Source organism: Microcebus murinus, chromosome 1 (genome assembly GCF_040939455.1).
Source record: "Microcebus murinus isolate Inina chromosome 1, M.murinus_Inina_mat1.0, whole genome shotgun sequence".
NCBI classification, from domain to species: Eukaryota; Metazoa; Chordata; class Mammalia; order Primates; family Cheirogaleidae; genus Microcebus; species Microcebus murinus.
In genome coordinates this window covers 64,024,972-64,052,477 of record NC_134104.1, presented here as the reverse complement: position 1 = coordinate 64,052,477, position 27,506 = coordinate 64,024,972, and the positions used below count along the sequence as shown (strand labels likewise).

Sequence of the window (27,506 nt, the reverse complement as noted above, 5' to 3'; positions counted from 1 at the left end):
AACAGCTAACTGCTGAGCCACCCACTGAACCTGATATCATCCCCAAAAGACTCCTTTCTAAATCGAGGTATGGTTTTCTGAGGGTTACTCTTAAAATGCCTGGGTTAAGAGAGAAGAGAGACTTAGGCGGTAGGCATAGCTCTCAAACCTCATATTGTAAGAGCAGGTGGATGAACCCTGTGGGAGAGAGGCTGGGATGATTTTGAAAATGAGACAAGGGATGTTGGGACAGGAGACAGAAGGATACAGCTGGGATTTGGAAATGATGGCCTGTTGGGAGGTGTCTGGAGTCTTGCTGCTCAAAGTGTGGTTCCTGGCATCACCTGGGAGCTTTTGGAAATCAGAATCTCAGATCCCACTCCAGACCTACAGAATCACAGTCTTCATGTTTAACAAAATTCCCAGGGGATGCATAGGCTCAGGAAAAATTAAGACACTTCTCTGTGTCTCACATAGTGAGCAGGAAGGGCACCTTCCTTCATGGGAATCTCCTACTGCTGTGTGACTCAGGTGTGTCCTCTCTCCTCAGCATACCAGGCAGGTTTATCCCTGGGCCAGGACCCATCAAATGACTGCAATGACAACCAGCGGGAAGTTCGCATTGTGGCCCAGCGGCGGGGACAGAATGAGCCTGTGCTGGGCGTGGATTACCGGCAGCGTAAGATCACCATCCAGAACCGTGAGTGTGGGGGAGGCGGCAGAGGAACTAGGGGCAGAGGGAGGAGACACCAGGTCTGGCAAGCTGTGTCAGCATGGGATTTCCCTTTTTTCTGCCTAATGGTCTATTTGGTCACTGTCATTGTCTGAGCAAAAGGCTATATTCATTGAATGTGCTGCACCATCTGAACTTCCCTGGAAGTTGGTCTCTGGACCTAAGCTTTGGCTATGAAGGTCTGGGGCTGGGTGGTGTCCTTTGCTCTCCTAAGATTTAAGGTTAAGGCATGGATCAGGTTCCTTTGATTTTTTCCCACAGATTGCTCTCAGGGCCATATTTCTGAGTTCCCCTCTGGCCATTCCTGTTGTCCATTTGGAAGGAAATAGGGACTTCTGAGTAGATAGCTGTCTTGAGAACACTGCCCTTCATTGATAGAGGAGAGAGCATTGGGCCTGGATTAAAAAGCCCCAGGCGAGAGTCCCAGTGCTCCCTCTCACTAGCTCAGTGCAGTTATTTTCTCTGGCTTCTGTTTCCTCGTCTAAAAGATGGACACAATGGTATTCGCTACACCAAAGTGAATAGCAAATGCAATATCGAAGAGCGGGGCCTAAAGCCTCTCTATTTGTGCCTGGTGCAGGGAGTAGCAGTTAGATCCTTGGCTCTGGGGTCAGACTCAGGTGTGTGTCCCCAGTCTGCATTTAGAGGATGTGTGAACTTGGACAAGCCCCTTCAATTTCTTCAGCCTCAATTTCTATAAAATGGAAATTGACATAGTACCTATCTTATGGAGATTTGTGAGTACTGAGATAATGTTTATAAAGCATTTAGTAGTGTGCAGTGAGTGTTAGTTATCACTCAGTATACTTTTAGATAAATGGTTTAGCTCGCCACATTCCTATCTTATAATCCAGGGTTCCTGTAGTAGGTTATCAGCACAGAATTTGGAGCCTATTTAAATGAGCCTTATGTGCTGTGTTAAATAAATATTTGCTGGTTAAAAGGGAAAAATGGGGAGAACTCAGTAGGCTACTCATGGTACCATATCTATAATTTGAGGAAATCAGGGAATATTCTATGACTATTTAAAGGGAACCAGTTTAATAATAATTGCTTCCAACTTTGTAATACTTAATTCTGATTCTTTTACATCCAATCTCTGATTTCTCTAAGCCAGCCCAGATCCCTCAGCCTTAGGAAACATCTGTCCTTCTTTTCTAGTCTCCAGGGACATCTTCAAAGATTCAGGTGGTTCCACTTTTTCCAATACAGCAGAATTAGTTCTGATCTGACTCCAAAGTAAATCACCTCACAGTTTCTGAAGGCTGAAAATACCCATAGGTGCTAGTTCTTGTTCTTTTGGTTTTTTGGTTTTTTTTTTCTAAAAACATGAATGTATATACCTTCCACTACCTCCACTCCCAACAACCTTTGGATCAAACCTTGCCTCTTGCTCACTCCCACAGGAAAGCAGTACTGTTTCCCTGGGGTTTTTATTTCTACTTCCAGATTTGCTGTGACTTCCTGGAGCCCTTGTTTTCTGACACTTTTATGCCTGTGAAATTTGAGACAACCCTGTCAAATCAGTTCTTGGGTCCTTAAAAATATTAGCGTATCTAAATGCCCTCATTACTCTGCCATCCCTAAAATGTCCTTTATGTCTCCAGTAAAAATTGGGGCAGATTTATAATACATATCAAGCTGTAAGGGGGAATTTCCCTTAAAGCAATTTCACCATTCTTCCAAGTCTGGAGTAAGCTCATTTCTTGGAAAGGTAGTGGGTTTGGAAAATAGTGCGTAGGAAAACGTTGTAGGGATTGACGTAGTAAATAGAAAGAGAAGGAAACAGAAGTCAAAGTTAGGTCCAGTGTTGCTATGACCTTGCATTTTTGTTCCATTTCCTCAATAAATGTTTCTTTACGAACAGATAATAAAGAATTGCAGATATGACCACCAACTAAACAGGAGCAAGTCTATAAAGCTAAGGTCGCCTGGCTCTTATCATAGGGTAAGAGAGCAGGGACAGCCAATGAGCTGAGACCTGGAGGTGGCCCCGGTGCCTCTGACTGGATTTTAAACCCTTTCAGGTCAGAGAAGGGTCTTGTTCCTTTTAGGTCTCCCACACACAGTGCCTGACGTAGTGCCAGACCCACAAGAAGTCTTTGGTGAATATTTTTTTACTTTGCTAAACTTGAACAAACATGTTAACCATTCATCTGTCTTAATGGGATAACGTAGCACTCAGTGCTCACAAGAACCCAATGTTTTCTTGAGTTACATTTACTCTTAACATATTGGCATTTCATCCTTACTTATTCAAGTTCATCTCATATCTGTCTCTTTCAGATCTAGAAGTATTTGATCGTTTTAGGCTAGTAAAGGCTGCAGGCTGTAGAGTTTTCCATTCACGTGGGAGAGGACAGTGGTTAAGAGCTTTGAGGCAGAGAGACGTGAATCTGAACCTCCCTATGCTGAGCACCATGTCTGTATTAATAGGCCAGTTCCTTTAGCCTTTTTAAGTCTTGATTTTCCTCCTCTGGAATGAAGTTAAGTACTAATGCCCACAGTATTAGTTAGGATTAGGTTTGATTGTGAGTAAGCAAAAGCCCAAAATATTAGTGACCTAAACATAAAGAAGTTTATTTCTCTCTCACATATAAAATAAGAGTTAGTGCGGTAGCTCTGTTCCACTGGGTCCTCCCCAAGAATGTCATCTTCTTCCTCATGGTTCACAATGGCAGCTGTTACATTTGTGTCCCAGGTAACACATGAGGGCTAAGAAGCCCTCATGGCCCAATCACCTTTTAAAGGTCCCACTTCTTAATATTGTTATGATGGCAATTAAATTTCAGCATGAGTTTTGCACAGGACAAACATGCACATCATAGTAGTCATGTACATGGTCAATATTCTGTGACCATGGGAGAAGGAGAGAATGAACAATGGGAGACAATTGGTGATCTATACCACACCCACTTATAGGCTGTGGTGGAAATTAAATGAGACAGTATATCCAAAATCCTTGCAAAGCCCCTGATGGGGCTCAGTGATTAGTGAGTTCTGTCACCATTGTATTGTTTGGAGAAATAGGAATTGAGACCTTTCTCTGAACTCCCAGGGGCCCTCCCTTGTAGGGTGTGGAAGGATAATGCTCAGGTCTTAAAGCTGACATGGGTTAAAAATCAGTGCCGTCTCCTCTGACCACTAGCACTTTCTCCCTCCCTCCTGTGTAGGAGCAGATCTTGTGATTAATGAAGTGATGTGGTGGGACCATGGAGTGTATTATTGCACCATTGAGGCTCCAGGGGACACCTCAGGAGACCCAGATAAGGAGGTGAAGCTCATCGTCCTGCGTAAGTGCTGCTGGAGCTTTCTATTTAGCCACCTCACTACTGTAACACTTTTACTTACAGGAAAAAAAAAAAAAAAAAAAACGGAAATAAGCAAACCTAGGTTATTGTCACTGCATTGGCAGCCTCTGAAGTTCCCTTATGAAAGCTAAACATTTTTCTTTTTTTTTTTTCCAGTATATTGCTCAAGCTTAACCTGTAGATCAAGTGCTGTATTTATTAGATGCCTAGAGTATGAGGACTGGAAGCATTCCCCCTGAATGTTTGGTCTGAACCCTGCTCGGTCTCCCCTCTGCAGACTGGCTGACGGTGATCTTCATCATTCTGGGAGCCCTCCTCCTCCTCCTGCTGATTGGTGTGTGCTGGTGTCAGTGCTGTCCTCAGTATTGCTGCTGCTACATCCGCTGCCCCTGCTGTCCCACCCGCTGCTGCTGCCCTGAGGAAGGTGAGAGGGAATAGGCGAGTGGTGGGATGAGATGGACTAATGCCCAAGACCCCAGACTCATCAGCTTCACATGCTCAGGCCAAAAGTTCTCCCAGCTTCTCCTCCATGCCCTTCTCTCATTGCAGGCTCAGAGGACATTTGCCTCAGCCCTGAGAATGATGCTTGGGGAGGCTGTAGAGCCACATGGAAGGTGCCCACTTTCTAGGCTGCCTAAAGCCTTTGTCAGATAGCTCTGCCTACAGATGGCACTCCCTCAGTGTCCCTGATAGCCTGTGCTTTAGTCTTTGCTCCTAGCACTGGCCTTGTTTAGACATAAGGTGCCTGGAGGGAGTTGTTTGAATGAAACAGAAAGAATACCACTTGTAAAGGAAAAATCAAACTTGTTTCCTATTCTCAGGCACTACTCAACATTTCTGATACCAGATATGGGGCGTGGGGGGGAGGGGGGCGTTTCCCACACACCAAGAATTCTCCAGCGAACACCAATTGAGTGTCATATAATTTAACTCAATTCTGACACTATTTACCTGGAGGTATCATCGCATTCACAGGTTGAGGGCTCAGTGCCACCAGACTCTCCCCTAACTTTAGATGCAAATCGCAGTTGTAAGTAGTAGGTTGTCACCTATCCTGCTGACCAACTGTCTGTAAGTTGAGGGTTCCCATGACCCTCTCCTTGGGTTCAATTAATTTGCTAGAGTGTATCACAGAATTCAAGGAAACACTTTACTTACTTATGTTTACCCATTTATTACAAAGGATATTTTAAAGAATGCAAGTGAACAGACAGAAGAAGGAGATACATAGGGGACGGTATGTGGAAAGGGGTGAGGAGCTTCCACGACCTCTCTAGGTGTGCCATCCTCCCAGTATTTCCATGTGTTCAATAACGAGGAAGCTCCTTGTGCCCAGTCCTTTTGGGTTTTTTATGGAGGCTTCATTACATAGGAACCATAGATTAAATCATAGCCCATTGGTGATCAACTCAACCTTTAGCCCTTCTTTCCTCACTGGTTGTCAGAAGAATGGAAATGAAAGTCCCAACCCTCTAATCATTACTTTGTCTTTCTGGTGACCAGCCCCATCCTGAAGCTACAGAGGAGACTGCAGCCACCAGTTATCTCAGTAGCATCCAAAAGGCACTCATCACTCTGGAGATCCCAAGGATTATAGGAGCTGTATACCAGGAACCAGGGGCAGAGACTGTCATCCAAATGAGTATGAGGATGGCTAAATAGTAGAAAGGAGAGTTTTATTGGTGATATCAATTTGCAGACTGGGAAGAGACAGTCTCCAGTGTGGACCAAAGGTGCTCTCTCTTTAAAGAGGGAAAGATCAAGTTGGGTTTTATACCTCACAGGGTCTGTATTGCACAATAGAGTCCATACATATTCAACAGGTTTGGGGGAAGCTATATATTGATATAGTTATTAGGAGAGCTGAGCACATGCGCAATAGGTAAACATGTTTGTAACATATTAATACATCCCATGTTCACCTTGGGGCTGGGGTTTTAGCATTACAATGAAGTAGAATTTGGTTCTTTATGTCAAAAAGTAAACTATAGGTCACAAAGACAGCTTGTGTATAGTCTGTATAAGCTGACTGAAACTGGCTTAAGGTCTGTAGATACTTATAAGAAAAGAATGGGTTTTTTTGTTTTTATTTTTTAATTTTTTTTATATTTTCTTTATTGTTTTTTTTTTTGTCTTATTTTTCTTCAATGCTAGTGAAGTTTAAGGAAAGAATGTTTATAAGGCTGGTCCTCTGTCCCACTAGTTGTAGTGGTCTAGTTTGTAAATCCAGTTAGAAGGGGTCTGATAACTTGCCTCATGGCTCCTACTATTAGGGAGTTTAGTGAGAGTGTGGTTTTTCTTGTAGCATTTAGAAATTTGCCATGCCAGCTGGGGTCTGAATCCTTGACTTGTAGGTAACTTTTGTTTCCTTAACCTTAGGGTCTGTCTGAGTTGATAAAGGAGCATCTATTTTGGTGTCTTAGATCACAAGACCAAATATATATTTCTTATTCTAGTACAATGGTGTACTACTCCTTAGAGATGACTTGAAAAGAACAGAACAGATGAGAAGGGTATTAGATCAGTGGTTCTCAAACTGAAGCTCACATTAGGCTTACATGGAGGGCTTGTTTAAACTTAATTGCTGGCATTCACCTCCAGGGTTTCTGACTCTGTTGGTCTGGGATGGGGCATTAGAATTTGTATTTCTCTAAAGTTCCCAGGTGATGTAATGCTGTGGCTCTGGGCACCAACAGTATTACATGACCTATGAGTTAGGGAAAGGGAAGAGGGAGCAGAAGATCTTGCCTTTCATATATTCTTTTTTTTGGACTAAAATTTTATCCTTTAAAACAGAATTATGCCCTAAAAAATTTGGCTACAGAATATATGGTAAAAGCAAAAGAATAAAAAATGATTCTATAAAGACCTTTTCTTAGTAAATAGATGGAATGACATCAACTACTTTAAATGGAAAGGGATTTTTAGTTTTTGTTTTAAATAACATTTCCTAATGATAAAAGTAAAGTACTACATTGTAGGAAAGTTGAGAAATTCAGGAAAATGTAAAGACTAATCTAAGTATCCAAAGATAATCACTCTTGTCATTTTGGTCAATTTGAAAATAAATTAAAGGAAAAATAAGGAATACCCATTAAGATAGAAACAAAACTTGATCTACAATGTCAATTTAAGAAGGTCAGTGGTCTGAGTCTGGTTTCATGCCTGTGCTCCAAGTTGCTATCTTATAGGAAAACAGAACTAACTTTTATTGGCTGTTTGCTATGTGTAGGCCCTTTGCGTATATTTCCTCATTGACTCTCACAACAACCTTACAAGGCAGATGTCATCTGTATTTAACAGACAGGAGACTGAAGGCCAGAGAAGTCCCCAGCTAGTAAGTAGCAACGGTGGTGCAGTGTGGAATCCACGTTCATCTGACTTGTGAATGTCTGCATTTCCCACGACTGGGACTGCCACAACCTTTAGGCAGATCACTGTGAGATTGCTTAAGATATTGTGAACTCCTTAAAGAGGAGATAATAGCAGAGGATGCAGTATTGGGTCATGGGGCTTCCTACCCTTCAGGGACCTCAGGGAGAGAGGCCATAGGGAAACCACTACCCCTGGAGTAGTAATATGCAGAATGAGATAAGAAAAACCCTCCCACGATGGCATCTTAGAATCCCGAGGTCTGTGGGACACTAAGGCAAGACTGGGGACGAGACTAGCACAAGTGATAAATGAATTCCTTGTGGGTAAGCTAATAAACAGAGGTTCTGGGGGAGAGTGGTTTCTCCTAAGGGGTTAAAGTGTATTTAAAAGAACTGGTGAAATAAAGAAATGTAGGCCATAAAGATCCCTGACCTTGCGCAAATGAGGTCACTTTCAAAGTTACTACTGTCCTAAGAAGTTTGTTGACAAGAGGAATTGCACAGAGGGGCACACGTTGTTAAAGAGAGTTCTTTGCTTAGGGGAGGGGAAGGTGATTGTTGGCTTTTGTGGAATTAGGTAACCCTAAGCATATTTATACACAAAGAACCAAGATCAATGACAAGTGAGTAAAGTGAAGCATTAAGAAGTGAGGTGACCACTGAGGAGTAATGAAGCCAGTAGGAGTCGCCTCAGGCCTACAGTGGAAAGAATTAGCCTTAGCAAGGGAAGGGAACGGGAAGGGAGGCAGCCTGATCTCTGAAGGCAGAGAGGAGGTCATTAAAATGGGGAGGATGATGAACACATAAGGGAGGAGGCTGAGGCAGCTCACAGCTGCCTGACTGATTTCAGCAAATCAAACTTCTTAGACACAGAAGGGAGCTTCAAGAAAGATGTCAGTGATTCTTGAACTTCGTTGACCACAGCCCATCTCCTTAACGTGCTCCCACTTTGCAATGAGAGTTAAAAGAGGGTTAGAGAGGAGAAAAACGAAAATGACACCACATTTTAGTAAGCCTTGATAATTCACTTACTATTGCTAAACAACCCACAGTAGGACTTACAGATGAAAGGTTTTTGAAACTGAATCTTATTTTTACCATGAGAAGTGGAGAAACAGCTTTCATCCCTAGGGTGGTTACTGGCCCTCCTTCCTCGAGAACCCCTAGGCACACCCTGCAGTGGGCACAGGCCACACTGAGGATCAATCTATCCAGCCCCTCCCCCAACCCCCACCCCCACCAGCTGAGGGAAGCGAGGCTTGGAAGGACTTTACACAATTACACATAGCCTGTTAGCGGTGGGCCCTGCACTAAACCTAGGGCCCTGCACTAAACCTAACTCCATGTCCAGGGCTGGTTACCCGTCTTCAACAAAGATGATGTCACGTAAGTTCATGGGGAGGGGAAGACCTGAGAAATAGTGAATGTTTAACTTGCTGCCATAGAGGAGGGAACACACTGATCAGTAGATCAGTCAAGGAAAGCCCTCTTGGGATGAGCCCTATTTGAGGTCAGTTGCTTGACTGGGGCCCAGAAGCTTCTACTGGTAGTTTCCTAAAGCTGACATTACAAGAGTTCAAAAGGGGCATGGAAGTCTAGGAAGCTCCTGAGGATGTCACTGAAATGACTGGGAATCAAGTCAGGGGGACTGGTAGTTTTAGCAAAAGCAAAAGGACCATGTGACTGTGGTTAAAAGGAGGGCAAGAATGGGTTATGTGAGAGGGGAGAGGGGATGGTAGGGAACGGTACCTGTTACAGGCAGGTGGAATCGGAGACCCTCAGGTGCACCAGTTCTGTGTGGTGATGCACACAGATGATGCTGGCTGCAGGGCAGGAGAGGGGCATGTCTCTGCAGGAGGGTGAGGTGTTGAGTGTCATTGCTGTCATGAAAGGGACAGCTTAAAGAATATGATCTGAGTTATCTTCAGAGATGAAGGTTAATATACCTTTGGTGGTTTAGTCTCCCAATATTTGTTTTCTTCTTCTATGAGATCTTGGGCAAAAAGAGCAATTCATAGCAATGAGAGCAACTGTTTATTGACTATCTGTCATATATTAGACACTTCATGTATATTACTTCATTTAACCTCCAACAACCTTATAAAAAAGCTATTATTATCCTCACCTCTCAGATGAGGAAACCAATCTCTGAGACTCTGGAAACTCACTCAAAATCACATAGCTAATACATCCTGGAATTCAAGTTGAAGTTCATCTGACCTTCAAAGTCTGTATTTAAGTAAACCTATCCCTAAGGACCATTTTCTGAGAATCCTCATTGTCAACTCCAAGGTGACCTCTTGCATTAGAACAGGGAGCTGGTTGAAAATACACATTTTCTCACCTTGCATTATGCCAGCTGAAGGAAAGGCTCTGAGAGCGAGACCTAGAAATCTATATTTTTAACAAGCTCATTAAAGTTGACTAAGGCAGACTTTACTCCCCTGATGTTAAGAGGTAACTTATTGGGAGTCTTTTGAAGCTTCCTTGCTTTGTTTCTTATTTTTATTGCCTGTCTGATTCCCTATTAGGAGAGCAACAGACACCCCGATGATCTAGACATCCCTGAGAGGCTGTTTCCAGGGATGGGGTTGGGGGAAAGAGAGAAGCTCAGAGGTTGTGTCTTACATGCTGTTTTATCAGTTCTAGTACAACAAGGAAGGGAGGGGCCCTGGAAAAATGTGGTGGCAGCTAACAAGAGAGCAGGCAGGTTAATCTCTGGTCTGTGTGAAAAAATTCAGGGAATTGGCAGGAAAGCTAATGCAGGATCTAGAAGGGTCATTAGGGAGTTACCTGTTCTGGGGGTCCCCTTAATAGAAAAAAATCATTTGAGAAGCAAGGAGGATGCACAACTCTTCCTTTTTCCCCTGTTGATTTGGAGAATAGAAGGAAGTGGCCAAACAGGGGAATGGTACCATCTGGAAGAAACCAGGATTCAGTTAAAGGGGTGGCAGTTAATAGGGTTGTTCCCAAGGGAGTCAGACGTTCCCAGGCCTTGGAGGGAGAGAGTAGTCTAGAGTGGATTTTGAAAGGTGTGGAGCTGAGTTGGAGAGAAGTAAACTGAGGAAGTATCCCTGGGGAAGGTTTTTTACTTCATCATAGAAAATAAAGGTGTCTGGGGACTCGGTGTGGCACAAGGAGCATAGGCGTGAACATCAGACAGACACGTGTTCACACCCTGGCTCTGCCAGTCCCTGGCTGTGGGACCTTGGGCTGGGAATGTGACCTCTCTGAGCTGAACTTCTTCATCTGATTCCCACATTAAGAGATTTCTCAAAGGACTAGTTAGCTTATGTAAGATAACTGGCATGTACTAGGCAGGACACTCCAGTATGTGTGTTGGTGGCCAGTAGAGGGGGCTAGGGAGAGGCATGTGTTAGCAACAGGGAACGGAAAGTGGGAGCCTGTGGACTTGTCTTCGGGGAGGCTGGGAGGCTATCGGTTGGCATGATGGCGTGGCAGCTGGTTGAGCTGCCGCAAGTTTGCATCTGATTTCTTCCAGGCTGGGCTGTGACTTGCCTTTAGCGCTTCTAGGGACTCTGCTACTACCACTTCCTGTTGTGCTGGAAGTTTGTTGCAAACTGGAGCAGCTGGATAGGCCACCAGTTGGCCCCTTTACCGTTGGCCTCAGCAAATCTCTCACCCTCTGTAGCTGGGTCCAGAATGCTGTTTTCCGCCCCCTCCTGCTATGCCAGGGGGAAGCCTCAGGCAGCACCCTACTGTTTTAGGAGTGTCACAGGGCCTGGGGAAGAGATGAGGAAGTAGGGAGACAGAGGGGAACAGAGGCGTGCCAGGTTGGGGGTCTGTCGTTCACAGCATGCGGCAGGCATTTCCTGCACTTAAACATGAAAGTACATGTCTTACATGCATGGATAGTCAGAGACCTTGGGAGACGTATTCAACCATAATTACCTCAAAATAGAAATTCATGAACAAAAACAACTAAATGCTTTCATTTTTAATTTGCACTCACTGTGGGTTTTGTGCCTGAGACCAGCCCTGCCTAGGTTACTGGAGCGATATTGTTGTGGCCCCTTTGTGCTGCTTTTTAAAATACTATTTTCTTTGCCCATAAAGGAAATGGTATTTCCCTTCCCTCTTCCTGCGTGCACCCCACTCTTTCCCATACTTAGGGAAAATCCCAACACTTAATAAGATGAGAAGAGTAGAAATGATCCACTTGAGTCCACTTGAGCATTTTGCACTTCCTTGCTTTCGTCCCAGAGATTTTCTCCCACCAAGGGTTGGTTTGCCAGCTAGAAACACTCTTCAACGTAATGACCTAATATTTCTGCCCATTGACTTCAGCATCATATCCTTCCTTTTGTCTTTCACTCCGAGCAGACAGCCCTGAGCTTGCCTGGCAGACAGTCTTACCCCTGACTCACAGCCTCCCCTAAGATCTGCACCTTCTATTTGTGGCCTTGGCTTCTGGTTTTGTTGGCCCATGGCCTGAGATTTCATCGTCTGCCAGGATCTATCCATCTACCTGTGTATTTTAGGTGATGTTAGGAGTGAGCAGGAGGGTGAGATGGGGTGTGGAATTTATAGTCTTGCATATAGAGAATTTATTCCCAGCCACTTGCCAGAGCTACAGTTGATTTACTACGTCCTTAACCCTTACTCCCATGCAAGATAGGTGAGAATGGACTTAGAGGAGAGAAGCTGGCTTCTTGCAAGACCACAAGGTGGAGAGAAGTGAAGTGGGAGGTTTGGAGCTTGCCCTGGTTGAGGGTCTGCATTTCTCCTTCTTCCCCTGCAGCCCTGGCCCGCCACCGCTACATGAAGCAGGCTCAGGCCCTAGGTTCTCAGATGATGGAAAAACCCCTGTACTGGGGGGCGGACAGGAGCTCCCAGGTTTCATCTTATGCAATGAACCCGCTGCTGCAGCGAGGTAAACCTTGCCCAAGATTTGGGGTTTGGGGAGGGCAGAGGGCAAGGGTAGGAACATGGACAGCATCGGGGCCCCATGACCAATAGGGTGTGTGCCTTCATGACTGCGGGTGGGAGGGAGTAAAGGCAAGCTAAATGATGTAACATTCTAATGTCCTGATTCTGTTTGGGGCCAGTAGATCTGCATGTTCTGTCCTTGTTTTCATTCAGATTTGTCCCTGCGGTCCAGTCTTCCACAGATGCCAGCGACCCAGACTGCGGCTCACCCTCCCATCACCAATGGTGTCCTGGAGTATTTGGAGAAAGAGCTGCGGAACCTCAACCCGGCCCAGCCTCTGCCCCCTGACCTCAAAACCAGATTGGGCCATCCCTGCAGCATGCTGTCCTCCTTGGGCTCCGAGGTTGTGGAACGCAGAATAATCCAGCTGCCCCCACTGATCAGAGACCTGCCATCCTCAGGGAGGACCAGTGACTCCTCCCGCCAGCAGTGGCTCACTCCAGTTCCCTCCAGACCCTGGGATCTGAGGGAGGGGAGAAGGCCGCACCATTACTCTGATTTCCAGCAGGATTTCCAGGACCGGGGGCCAAAGCCCTGGGCATTGGAGAGAAGGGAGCTGGACCACCCGCAGAGTGGAAGGCACCACAGCTCCAGGCTCAATGGGTCACCCATACCCTGGTCAGACAGGGACAGCCTCAGTGATGGCCCCTCATCTAGCGTGGCGCGCTGGCGTCCCAGCCGTCCCCCTCTCAGGAGCCACTATCAGCAGAGGCCCCGCAGGCCCAGCCCCAGGGAGAGCGCCCAGAGGCGTGGGAGACGCAGGCACCGCAGCTACTCTCCTCCCCTGCCCTCGGGCCTCAGTTCTTGGAGCTCTGAGGAGGAGGAGAAGGAGAGGCAGCCCCAGAGCCGGAGGGCCCACCGCCAGCGCTCGCACTCCCCAAGCTGGCCTGAGGAGAAGCCGCCCAGCTACAGCTCACTGGATGTCATTCCAGGCAAGAATGGCAGGAAAAAAGGGAGTGTGGAGAGGCGCTCGGTGAGCCTGGGGCATCCTACTGAGGGTCGGGCATGGGCAGAGAGGACTCTCCAGCCAGGCATGGCCGCAGCTGACACAGGCCGCCTCGTGTGCCCCTGCTGAGGGTGCCTCCGCCCTGTTTTGCACAAATTACTCCTGTCGGCTGGGTGAGCCACCCCTTGTCAGAGCTAACGGGACCTAATGAGTACAGGGTGCCAGGCAGTGTGGAGTGCAGCAGAGGGGCTCAAAGTGTACAAAGGGCCTTGTCCTCAGTGTCACCCTAGGTCTCATCACAGTCCTCTGAGCAGGTCAAGCAGTGTCCCCAGTTTACGGATTAGGAAATGAGGTTCAGAATGACTAAGCACCTTGTGAGTAGTGGAGCTAGGACTTGAATGCAGGCCTGCATGGCTGAGGCTTTACCTCCTTTCACAGCTGCCTTGCTTTATTTAGCAGTGTATTTCCATACCCCAAATTAGAACGGGCAGCTTGACAGAAAACATTTGTCAAGTCAGCACACAAGGTCCTAGTGTATATGAGGATGAGGCCATCTGAGACATCTTCTAGAAAGGATCATTTAAAATGATTTTTTTTAAAAAAACAAAACCCTGATATCCCAAATATGGATCAGAATTTTGGGATTATTAGGCAAGATGTCAGTGGGTGCCAGACATAGTTTACCAGGCTAAAAGGAGAACACAGGAGGATGTAGGTGCTTTTGTTTTTTCTTTGTAGAGATGGAGTCTTGCTCTTGCTCAGGCTGGTCTGGCACTCCTGACCTCAAGAGATCTTCACCCTTCAGCCTCCCAGAGTGCTAAGTTTGCAGGCATGAGCTACCACACCTGGCCAGGATATAGGTCTTTGGGGCCTCTGGAGGACAGGTCTTTTGTTTTTTAGAAATGACTTTAAAACATCATTTATAATTAATACCCCCAAATGATGGTGTTCATTTAATATTGGCACTTTGCCAATGAATGCTTCCGTTGCTCAAAAACATTAATGAACTGCCTCAGAGCCAATTTACAAGCTACCCACCAAAGTCTTCTATTTAACTAAAATCCTTTTCTCTTTTGCTTCTGTTAAGATGGTCAAAGAGACATGAAGTAGCTCTGAGGGAAGTTCCTAGAGTAGAGGGATATTACAAAAAGAATTGTAGTCTCTCATGGGCTTTGAAGGATATAACTCCCATTTGGACATACGTGTTCTGCTATGATTTTATTAAAAAATCAATCAAACACATGGTGTGTGAAAAGGAGCAGGCCTCTTAGAAGAGCCACAGTGCTGCTCTTTCTAAAGCAGAACCTTGGTGAGAAAGCAACGTATAAGGAAGGTAGTGAAGACCAGCAGATATATCTGAAATAGTCAATGGCAACTATGTCATTTTATCACAGATGTCTCATGAGACACAAAGATCAGCAATAGTGAAAATAGCCACCCCTTGCTAAGTGGTACTGAGTTATAGACGTGCAGCATCTCATTTAATCCTCACAACAATCCTGTGAGATTTATACTATTATCCTCATTTGCAGATGAGACAACTATTTTTTCTATGTTATCAGTAAGAAAATTACATCCTGAAAGAAAATACAGTCAAAGGTCAGACAACTGACAATGACAGTTACTTTATCATATAGTGACTAAACCACGTCTCTTCATTTTAACAGAAAAAATATAATTTAAAAACCAGTTTGGGGCCAAAAATCTAAACCCCATTTTCTTCTAAGTTAAATTCTTTTCTTGGTTTTCTTTAAGTTAAATAATGTGGCTTCTTGTAAGAGAGGTGTAAAAGAAACATCAGTTATGTTCCAGACACTAGAGTTAGCCCTTTCTAAGCCTTAATTAATCCTCACAACCACCATTTGAGGCTCAGAGAGGTTGAGTAACATGCCCAAAGCCACACAGTCAATAGGGAGTGAAGCCAAAGTTTGAACATAGCCCTTCACACCCCCCCCCCAAGCCTGTGCTCTTTTCAATAACTCATGCTGACTCCTTAGAAAGAGAGAAGAGTATCATCAGGGGTTGATGATATTTTCTGATAACTTTATTTCTTCTTCATTTTCTGAGTGTAATACAGCTTCCTTTAGCATCAAGAGGTATACATCAATAATTCTACCATAAGCAAACCAAATTTCAATTGTAAAGTTGCTCCCCAGAGGCAGAGATTTTGTTCAAGGCAATTTTAAAAGCCTCCATTGTTTTGGGTCTTTATGAGCTTATCTCCCAAGGAGTTATCGTTTTTTACATTATCACATTCAACTTTCCCCTCATATTCTTACCATGACCAGAGGCCCAGGGCCAACAATTGATTTGGCAGATTGGTTAGTTTGAAGGGTAGAGTGTTTTGTGTGATTTGTTTGCAACTTGAATTTTGAATGCCTTTATTGAGGCAAAAACATCTCCAGGACCAAAGTCTTGCTCTTCCCTCCTCTCCTTGGAGGCTGGATCAGGGGTGGGGAACCTGCTGCCTTTCGTCTGTAAAATTTGGATTGAGTCTTGGCTGCACTTAAGGATCTAGAAAGCCAGATTTAGCCTTAGGGCCACAGGTTCCCCACCCCTGGACTGGATGCTTCCCAGACAGGTTACCTTCCTAGCCTCTGAAATCATTGGAATTTGCAGCAGAATTCAGATACCATAATATGATTAGGCCTCTAGATGGTGATCTTTGATCATGGACACTTGCAGTTTCTGTTTGTTCCTAGAGCTGATAAGATATATCACTGTTTTGTTTTTTAAAGCAGCCTTTCAGTTACAGCTTAACCATAACTTTTTATAAGATACTTATCAAAAATTATTTAGTATTTAGAAAAATATGAATTAAACAAAAAAGTTCTTGGTTCACATGGAAACTTCTCTCTCAAGAGTGATGTGTAACAGATACTAATAAACAAGAGTTTCCATGTAGATGATCTCATAGGAGCCTGAAATAGCTAAGAACTATTTTTTGCACAGTGTCCATGAGGAAATGGAAGTTACGTTGAGGGATCTCCCATCCAACTCCAGAACCGGGACTCCAGCTGAGATCTCAATTCAGGTCTGGTAGTCTTTTCACTCAGCTGAAGCTACAACCTCAGAAATATAAGGAACAGAAACTTCAAGCTTTTAACTCCAGTGATTATAGACTGAGTGGCCCCTCTGTTCCTGGCCTCCGTCAAATCAGTTATCTTTCTTTCCAGTCTTGCCAGGCATGTCTGGCTTGTTCCAAACTTGGCCTATACACACCTATTCTACTGCAAGAGAAAACCACCGTGTTCTATTCTCGTCAAGCTAAATTCAAACTTTCAATAGAGAATCCTGGCTTTTCCCCTTTTTTTCTTGACTTTTTGATTTATTGAAAAAACTTATATCAGGATTCTTAATCTTCTGCTTTCAACAAAATGTCTCCTCCATGGTCATGTCTAGGTTTTCCTTTAGCCAGTTCTGTACAAACTCCTTTTATCCCATTTCATTGTTTTCCTTTGTGTCAGATAACATTAATCTCACAGCATTTTGGTTAGAAAACATGACTTCTAAAACTCACTTTCCTGATAATTGGATTTTTTATAGCAACATGAATGTACATACATATATGACACCTTTTGAACAGTATATTTTAGGACAGATGTCTTATCTTCCTACATCAAATAAGATAATGGAAGGTCACATTCATGAACTACAAGTATAGATCTTCAAAACTTTAATAAAACAATCCCCTATAGCACATAGTTAGAGAAATACGAGAAATGTAAACCATAGTTCTTTACTGTCATCAAGCAAGTGGAAAAAGCCCAAAGACCAAGTGGAATAATTTCTGATGAAAAGCCACTGAGTTTAGTCGTGAAGACGTAATTAGTGATCTTTGAAAAATAACTTCAGAGAAATACTAAAATGTGAAGCTAAACTTTTTAGAAAAAGGCTGGGAATAAATGGTTCAGGAGACTATAAATAGGAAAAAGAGAACTGGGCTATGTCTTCATGGATAAATGGTAGAGAGATGGACTGATGAATGGAACAGGTGGCTGTTCCATTCATCAGACTTTTTTTTTCAGTCTAAAAGAGACTTGAAGATGTTAAAAAACAGACCACGCGGCAGAGTGAACAAGACTGTAAGAATGTTTCTGAAATTAAGGGTATTTGAGGGAGACTCTAGAGAGGTAGGCAGGAAGAGAAATCTAAGCCTGAGGAGAGAGACTTGCTTCATGCAGAGTCAAGAAATAGTCTTCAGGTTCAGATCTGCTGTTCTGGCAGCCGCCACTCACTCAAGATTTGTGAATCAAGTGCACCTTGTGTATTGTATACATAGAAGATTCTGGCTGACTGGATTTTTTTGTGCTCTTCTATTCCCCAGGAGAGAGGCAGCTCCCATAGTGGAAGGAGTGTTGTCATTTAGTCTCCAGGCACAGCACAGACTCTGTGGCTACTTCTTGGCTCCCATGTGTCATCACCATCGTCTAGATTTCCAGCTGACTTGGGCGGGACCTGCACGTCTGTATATAACGGTTTTGGCTTACATTCTGAGAATCAAATAGAAGAATTTTAAAAACAAGAATTTAAGGAATTAATGACTGTCATTTTAGCTTTGGTTCACACACTCTGCATATTTATATAGTCTCTGACTAGTGATGGACCCTAACTGGGATGTGGTCCCTCAGGAACTTAAGTAGCCTGAGTCTTTAAACTAGGCTACACTGCCCAGGACTATGGCCATTTTCAAAGTGAGGACTCAGAAATTTTTAAGAAGAAATCAAACATGTTGGAAATTTATGGAGTATTATAGGAAAGCCCCATGGGAACTTGTCTCCCTCTATTGCATATCTTGAGTGTCCCTCCATATTTGGAGTTTATCCTGCTGACCCCATGCTCAGTCCTGGGCAATTCTGAGGTTCTAGCAAGAGATGTCACAAGACATACTCCATCCTTGTGCCCTCTCCTGGGCTATTTATATTAAATGTAGAAACTCACAAGCAAGGAGTTTTTACAGTCTTATTCCTGTGCCTTGTTTTCTTCTTGCTCTTAATTTATATTTTCTTATATTATGTATCCATTAAAATCACTTTAAATGCTTCTTGGGAACAGCACAGTGTATAAATAAAAAATAAAATGTACTAGGCTGAGGATTCTACCCCAAATAAATATCTGCTTTTCTACTTTGGTGCACTTGATTGGATTAAGCCTCCTTCCCCACTAAAGCTCAGAGAAAAGCCTGGCCAACCTGGGTAGTTCTGGAGCCATCATTCTCTTGGCACTACTCAGATTTCTCAAGCAGAAGCATCCAGGCAGGTCTTGCCTCTCAGCCCCAGGAGGAAAGAGCTGTGTGTGCCCTCCCTGTAACAACCTCTACTACCTTCTCTCATTTTCTGCAGCCCCTTTGGAGGCTTCGTAAATCCATTTGTACTTGATGTGGAGACCCACCCTGAGCATATTGGGAGGAGGTAGCCTGAGTGGAGGGCGGGTTGTGTTCTTCAAGAGTATTCGTATGTGCTCAATTTGTAGCCTATTAACATTCATTTTTCCCACTCTTGTTAACTTAATTCCATGTGGAGAAAATAGGTTAAATTTCTGCATTGGACAAAGGTTTCCTTTATTGATATCCATGTGTAAGGGCCAAATGTAGCAAAACAGGAAAAAAGATTTTAACAGATAATATAGACAGAAAAATTCAGTAGGCGAGGGACTTCTGGTTGGAACAAGATGGCACTGCCTGCTCTTCTCTGTTAAGTACAACTTCATACATCTTGGAAATGGCACAAGAGACAACCAGAGGTTAACTATGAAGGATGTTAAGAAGGTAGCCATCTAGTTTGGGAACCCAGGACCAGAAGAACAGCACAGAGGCAAGGCATCTTGCATCTCCTTAAACAATAGAAGGTGTTTTCTGACTTCCCACCTAGCAACAGAAGGTAGTCTGCTACTAGCTTGTTCATCCCATTGGATCTAAGGGAGTCCCTCTGGCAACCTCAGGCAAGGATACAGATTGGGAGTCCTGCAAAAAAATAAGTGACCAGGGGAAGTACTCTCCTGCCTGCTGGGGCAGAGATTCTTGTTTTCTGAGGAGAGATACTGAGATGGGCAGGAAGAATCAGTAAGAGAAACCCAGGAAAACCGAGTGGTCCAGTTGGGGAAGCCTCTTTGTGCAGGCCTGAGACTCTTCTCCCTTGCAGGAACATGAAGAGGGAACTTTCACAGCCAGCAGCCCTGCAGCTAGCAGCTTCAATGTGGAAGCCACTTTGTGGAACTGAGACTGTCGGCCCAGAGAAACCTGATCAGCTGGGGAACACCAGCAGGAAGATTCCTCACACCCTTCCCTCACCAAGAGATATCTGGCAACCTGGGCAGGGAAATTCCTCCTGCTCCCTCAGGCAGTACCTACAGAGACTAGTGGAGGGCCCCAGCAACACCAAATAACCAAGCAGACCAAACTAGCACTACAGGGCTCTGAAAATTAAATTGCCATTAGAATCACAACCCACAAAAGTAGGCTAAGACATATATGCTAAACCTAAAGAATAACTTGCTATAAAATAAAATATTTATATAGAGCTCAGAGTCTCCTAACATAATAGACAAAATGTCTGGAATACAAACCAAGAACCAAGAAAATAACAACTGAAATGAAAAAGGAAATCAACTGATGCCAACACTGAGATGAATCAGATGTTGAAAATATCTGATAAGAATTTGAAAGCAGACATCATATAAATGCTATGATAATTATAAATTATTTTGAAACAAATGAAAAAAATCTCGGAAAAGAAATAGAAATTATATTTTAAAAGAAATGAATGGAAATTATAGAAGTGAAAAATACAATAACCAAAACTGAAAACTCACCAGATAGGCTCAGTAGTGCAATAGATATCATAGAGGATAAAATCTGTGAACTTGAGGACAGAAGAATAGAATTTACCCCATTTGAACAATAGAACATAAACTACAAAAAATGAACAGACCTCAGGGACCTATGAGACAATAACAAAATATTATTTATATCACTGGAATTAGAGGAGAAAAAAGGGTAGGGATGAATGAATAATTGAAGAAATAATGGCTGAAAATGTCCCAAATTTAATGGAAGACACCAACCTAGAGATCCAAGAAGCTGAATGAATCCCAAAGATAAAAAATCTAAAGAAATCCATGTGAGGGTACACCATAATTAAACTTTTGAAAACTGAAGACAAAAAAAGCCTGAGAGAGCAGCCAGAGAGAAATAATGCATTACCTGTAGGGAAACATCAATTTGAATGGATTTCTCATCTGAAATCATAAATAAGGAAGTGGCCAAATATTTTTTTAAGTGCTGAAAGAAAAGAAGTGTCAATCCATAATTCTATATCTGGCAAAACTATCAAGAGTCAAGGGAGGAGAAAAACATTCACAGATGAATGAAAACTAAAATATTTTGTGACTAGCAGACCAACCCTTAAAAGACTGGCTAATAAAGGAAGTTCTTCAAACAGACAGGAAATTATAAAAGAAGGAAACTTAGAGCATCAGGAAGGAATAAACAATAGAAAAAGCAGAAATATTGGTTCATATAATAGGCAACTCTTTTCCTTATGAGTTTTATAAATCATATTTGATGATTGAAACAAAAATGGTAATGCCATCTGATACTCAAAACTGATACTTAAAGAAAACCAAAGGGATCTAAATGGAAGTGAGGTTTCTATGCTTTATTCAAAGTGGTAAATGTTGATCCCAGAACATTGTTATAAGTAGCATGTGTAACATCCAATGCAACTACTATGAAAACTATACAAGATGTAAACTCAGAAGTACTATAAATAAATCAAGATGAAATCCTAAAATATATTCAAGTAAATTGCAGAAAGACAAAGAGAAAAAGAGAAATGAGAACCAGAGGAAAGAAATAGAAAATAAATAATAAAATAACAGACTAAAGTGCTAACATATCAATAATTACTTTAAATGTAAATGGTCTAAATACATGAATCAAAAGACAGACATTGGCGGACTAGATTAAAAAAAAAAACCTAACCATAATCCAACTATATGCTGCATAAAAGGAAATCACTTCAAATTCAAACATAGGTAAGTTGAAAGTAAAAAAGGGTGGAAAAAGATATACCATGTACAGGTTAATATTTTTTTTTTAAAAAAGCAATAATGTTTGGATAAAATAGACTCCAAACTAGAAGCAAAGAAAATTACCAGTGACAAAGAGGATCAATTCACCAGGAAAGACATGATATACTAAATGTGTACAAACTAAACCACAGAGTCTCAAATACATGAAGCAAAAACTGATAAAGCTGAAATGAGAAATAGAAGACTCTACGGTTATAGTTAGGAATTTCAACACTGCCATCCCCACCCTCTCTGGCAATTTATAGAAGTATGGAGCAAAAAAAACCAAAAAAAATCACAAGGATATGGAAGATCAACACAACACAATCAACAAGATCTAATTAACGCTTATAAAACATACCACCTAACAGACCTAACAGAATATGTTTTTCTCAATTGCCCAGGAAACATTCACTCAATAGAAAAGAAAAAAAAAACATTTTATACCATTTTATACCATAAAACAAACTTCAACAAGGGTAAAAATTAAAATCATTTAGAGCATGTACAATGACCATAATGTAATTAAACTAAAACTCTCTAACAAAGACAACAGGAAATTCTTGAAACACTTGAAAACTAAGCAAGACACTTATAAATAATCTGTGGGTCAAAAAAGGAGTCTCAAAGGAAATTAAAAGGTGACATAGAGCTAAATATAAATGAAAACAAAGTATGTGGGATACAGATAAAGCAGTACTGTAATTTATAGTGCTAAATACATTAAAAATGAGGAAAGGCCAGAAGTGGTGGCTCACACCTGTAATCCCAGCACTTTGGGAGGCCAAGGCAGGAGAATCACTTGAGGCCAGGAGTTTGAGACCATCCTGAGCAACTCAGCAAGATCCTAGTCTCTACAAAAATAAATAAAATTAGCCAGGCATGATGGCACACACCTGTAGTCCCAGCTACTTGGGAGGCTGAGGCAGGAGGATACTTGAGCCCAGGAGTTTAAGGTTGCAGTGAGCTATGATGATGGCACTTAACTCTCGCCTGAGCAACAGAGAAAGACCCTGTCCCCTACCCCACAAAAAGAAGAAAGATATCTATAATTTAACTTCCTACCTCAAGGAACTTGAAAAAGAAGAGCAAAATAAACCCATAGCAATCAGAAGGAATGAAATAATTAAGAGCAGAAGCCAATAAAATTGAAAACTGAAAATAGAAAAATATTACCAAAAAGAACAATGAAACTAAAAGCTGGTCCTTTAAAAATTATAATAAAATTGATAAACCTCTAGCAAGATTGACAAAATAGAAAACAAATCACCAATATGAGAAATAAAATAAGAGGTATTATTCCAAATACTGCAACCATTAAAAAAGATGATAAAGGAGTACTACGTACAACTTTATGCTCAGAAATTTGACAACTTAGAAAAAATGAAATAATTCCATGAGAACCACAAACTATCAAAACTAAGATGAAATAGACAATCTGAATAGCCCTATTACTATGAGAGGAGATTGATTTTTTAATTATAACCTCTTCAAAATAAAATCTCCAGGCCCAGATGGTTTCACTGAAGAATTTCTACTAAACCTTTAAAGGAGAATTGACACCAAGTTTATATAATCCCTTCTAGAAAATAGAAGAGGAGGACATATTTCTGAACTCATTTGGAAGGCCAGCACAAAGCCTGACAAAGACATTACAAAAAAAGAAACTATAAACAGACTTCTCCCTAAACTTTTTTTTTTTTTTTTTTTTTTTTTTTGAGACAGAGTCTCACTTTGTTGTCCAGGCTAGAGTGAGTGCCGTGGCGTCAGCCTAGCTCACAGCAACCTCAAACTCCTGGGCTTGAGTGATCCTTCTGCCTCAGCCTCCCGAGTAGCTGGGACTACAGGCATGCGCCACCATGCCCAGCTAATTTTTTATATATATATCAGTTGGCCAATTAATTTCTTTCTATTTATAGTAGAGACGGGGTCTCGCTCTTGCTCAGGCTGGTTTTGAACTCCTGACCTTGAGCAATCCGCCCGCCTCGGCCTCCCAAGAGCTAGGATTACAGGCGTGAGCCACAGCGCCCGGCCTCCCTAAACTTATATGTAAAAATCCTTAACTTACTTTTCAATTTTAAAATGTACTATAAAGCATCAATACTCAAGACAGGGTGGTACTGACATAAGATTAAACCTATTAGTGTGACAGAATTGAAAATTCAGAAATAAACTCTTATATTTATAGGTAAATGGATTTTTTACAAAGCTGATAAGGCAATTCAATAGGAGGAAGATAGTCTTTACTACAAATGGTGGTGGACCATTTGTTTAGTCATATACAAAAAGATGGATTTAGACTCTTAACACACAAAAAATTAACTCAAAATGATAATAGACCTAAATATAAGAGCTAAAACTGTAAAATATTTAGACAAAAAAAATACAAGAAAATCTTTGTGTTCTTGAGCAAGGCAAAGAGTTCTTAGATATGACACTAACAGCATAATCCTTCTGAGAAAAAAATGTATTAACTAGACTTCATCAAAATTGAAAACTTTTTTACTTCAAAGACCACCATTAAACATGGAAATACAAGCCACAACCTTAGAGAATACATCTGAAAATCATATTTCTGATAAGGTACTTTTAACTGGAATATATAAAGCTTACAACTCAATAATAAGACAACCCATTTTTTTTTTTTAATGGGCAAGATTTCAATAGAGGCTTCACCAAAAAAGATATAAAAATTTCAGATAAACACTTGAAAAGATGATCTACATCATTAGGAAAACGCAAGTTAAAACTGCATTGACATATCACTTCATAGTCATTGGAATGGTGTGTTTATCTGCCATAACAAAATGGCACAGACTGGGTGACTTAAACAACAGAAATTTATTTCTCACAGTTCTGGAGGCTGAAAGACCAAGATCGAGGTGTCAGCAGATTTGTTTTCTCCTGAAGGCTCTGTCCTTGGCTTGCAGATGGTGGTCTTTTCACATACCTCTCATATGTCCTAATCTCTTCTTATAAAGACAACAGTCAGATAGGATTAGGGCATATCCTAAGTAGCCTCATTTTAACTTAATTCCCTCTTTAAAGGCCCTATCTCCAAATAGAGTCATATACTGAGGTACTAGAGGATAGTGCTTGAATATATGAATTTGGTAGGGGACCAGGGGGAGGACACAATTCAGTCTGTAATGTGGCATGTCCATGGAATTCTGTTCAGAAATAAAAGGGAAGAAATTCCTGACACATGCTGCAACATGGATGAACTTCAAAACCATTATGTGAAAGGAAAGAAACCAGATGCAAAGACCACATGTGGTCTGATTCTATTTATATGGAATATCCTGAAACAAAGGCTTACATTTCTGTAGAGTCAGAAAGTAGATCAGTGGTTGTCTGGGATGGGGTGGAAACAGAAATTGTAAATGGATGCGAGGATTCTTTTGGGGGTGATGAAAATGTTCTAAAATTGGATTGTTGTGATGATTGAACAACTTTGTAAACTTACTAAAAATTTTTAACTTGTAAACTCATGAGTGAATTTTCTGATTTGTGTATTATACTTCACTAAAGACTTCAAGCATAGTAGATGAACATTATTCCAAGTTTTTTTTCCTCTGAGCAATAGATACTCTTTTACAATGTTTTCATATAAATGCTACTACTTTAAGTTAAAAAAAAAACATTTTTGCTCAACTTTAACAGAAGAAAAAAGAAATTGAAGTGAAACTGGAGGAATTGTTAAACTTCATATCTTTCATTTTTAAGAGATTTTACTTCTTAAAGAAATCTTCCTATATTATGAAAGAAGACAAAGAAAAACATGGAGCAGTTAGAATAATTAATTGTGCTTTAAAACCTTAGGTTTCAGATAGACTTCCTGGCATAAAAATGAGAATGCTAGCACTCTCATACTTCTAATATTACAGCCCCTCAACTCCCAACTTGTTAAACAAAACTAGTTATTTTTATTTTAGAAAATCTGAAAAAGATCATTTTTAGTCAAGGTTTTTTTCAACTTCCACAGTCAGGAAAGAATTCTGATGGCCATCTTAAAAATCAAAAGCTATTATTCTATTATAAGCTAGTCTTTTATAATTCTGTAGGGAAAAGCTGCTCTTTTCTTATGGGAGTTTTATGGAGGACAGAGTTTATAGAGTTCATTTTAAGTTCAGGTACATTAAGACATGAACTAGCCAAGCCTTCAGATTTCTTCTCAAACATATTTCACAATTTTTGGCAAACATAAAGGTTTACATTTCAGATGAGTCATTAGACAGTTTGACAGCACCAGAGTCTTAACTTCTTTAGCTTGAATGTAAGGGAAGTAAGCAGAGAAATACTGTAGTCGGTAAAGATAGAACATAGTCAAGTTTTATATTTTGGAAACTTCATCTGAACCTGAGGTTAGTAAATACAACCTTTCTTTAGACAGCCAGGTCATAAATATACTGTGCATCCCCTAGATCCTATTGTCATGCAAAAAAAATTTACAACATAGTGACTTCATCATCATATAGCTTTTGCAAAAGATCCTCATAAAGGCAATGGTCCTTGAGTTGTTCATGTTTATGACAGCTGTCAGTAGCCCTAAAACTTAAACCACATCTTGGTTGGTATAATTTTTCCTTTGAAATATTGTAGCAACTGCTCAATTATCTTTTGGTATTGAATGTTGCTGTGGAAAAAACTGAGGGTAGTCTTTGGGTATTTTATTTTTTCTTTTCTCTGTGGAGCAATGGTTCTTAAAGTATAGTCCCTTGATCCACAGCCTCAGTATCACCTGGAGTTTGTTAAAATGCAAATTCTCAGACTCCATTTTATAGCTACTGAATTAGGAATTCTCAGTATAGAATCTAGTAATCTGTTTTAACAAGCCATCCAGGTGCTTCTCATGCACACTAGTTTGATAACTGATTAAATATTTACTTTTTTTTTTTTTTTGCCTGAGTGCTTAAAGATGTCTTGCTTGAATTCAACAACATAATCCAGGAAAAAATTGAGAGGTCTTTATCAACATTTTCTGGATTCATCTTTCAATATGTACTCAGGCTGGTTGAGGATGCAAAGGAAACAAATACATCACTTGACTCCTACGACTAGATGACCATATGTTGTCCTTGCATATTTATTACTAGTACCTCCTTTCACTCTCAAGATTGTCTTAGTTTGGGTGATAGATTGTCACCCTACTTATAACTAATGAGTCCAATGGTTTTCAAAGTATCTATAGCTGATCAAGGTTCTGTATGGACTCAGTGGAACCCCTGATAGGAAAATCAGAGTAGAGGCCCATAGGGTTTTGGAGCAAAATCATGGGTGTTTTTAAAATTATCCTCATTTTGAGAGAGAGCTCTTGGCTTGCTTTTGGGCCATAGTAGAGACTGAACACCTGCTGACTGTAGGACATAAGTTGCTCACATGAATTTGGTGTCTGTTCTGTCAAGTCAGCATGCCAGCAACACTCCTTCATCATGTGGTGTATTTGGGATTGGGCTTGAGTAGGTCCTAAAAACAAGCATAAACTGAATGAACAGATGACTATTGTTCCTGGTGTGCCTGATCCCACCACACTGCCATCTGACTATCATCTATGCTTAAGCCACACGGAGTGTCCTCTATGACCAGTTGACTAAAAAAGAAAAAGTATCATCTAGTTTATAGATGGTTCTGCACGAAAGCTGGAGATGGACCTGTCCAATGCAGTAGCCCCACCAAGCGGCAGCCCTTCAGTAAGAGTAGGGTGTTCCTTCCCATGGGCGGAATTTTAAGCAGGATATCTCATTACCCATTCTGTCCAAAGGAGAGATGGCCTGAGGAGCTACTCTATAGTAATACATAGGGGCTAATGATTTGGCAGGTCAGGGACATGAAAAGAATAAGATATGAGGATTGATAAGTTGGTCTGGAGAAAGAGGTATGTGAAGGAATCTCTCAGAATGAGTTCAGAATATGAGAATATTTGTGTCCTATGTCACTGCTCACCAAATGACTTTTATTGCAGAGAAAACTTCATTTACCCAGGTACACATGACAACCCTCCAATTTCCACACTAGGGACCCTGTGATCAATTATTCAAAGGCAAAGATTCCTGTGGATTGAACAATTATCATTACACATAAGTCCTTCTGCCTATTAAAATCACCAGCCCAAGTTGTCTCTGGTCATTTGGTGCTATTCATT

At 41.5% G+C, this 27,506-nt stretch overlaps 1 protein-coding gene across 1 annotated transcript in view; it reads left to right on the top strand.

The window, feature by feature from the left end:
• ILDR1 (immunoglobulin like domain containing receptor 1) overlaps window positions 1–23,204 on the top strand; it is a 38,070-nt gene extending 14,866 nt beyond the window's left edge. The window contains exons 3-8 of the mRNA XM_012780509.2: window positions 530–679; window positions 3,886–4,005; window positions 4,301–4,447; window positions 12,160–12,291; window positions 12,501–13,321; window positions 17,622–23,204. Coding sequence (XP_012635963.2) covers window positions 530–679; window positions 3,886–4,005; window positions 4,301–4,447; window positions 12,160–12,291; window positions 12,501–13,321; window positions 17,622–17,663 — 1,412 coding nt within the window. The 3' untranslated portion in view covers window positions 17,664–23,204. The remainder of the gene's footprint in view (window positions 1–529; window positions 680–3,885; window positions 4,006–4,300; window positions 4,448–12,159; window positions 12,292–12,500; window positions 13,322–17,621) is intronic.
• Window positions 23,205–27,506: the final 4,302 nt, after the last annotated feature.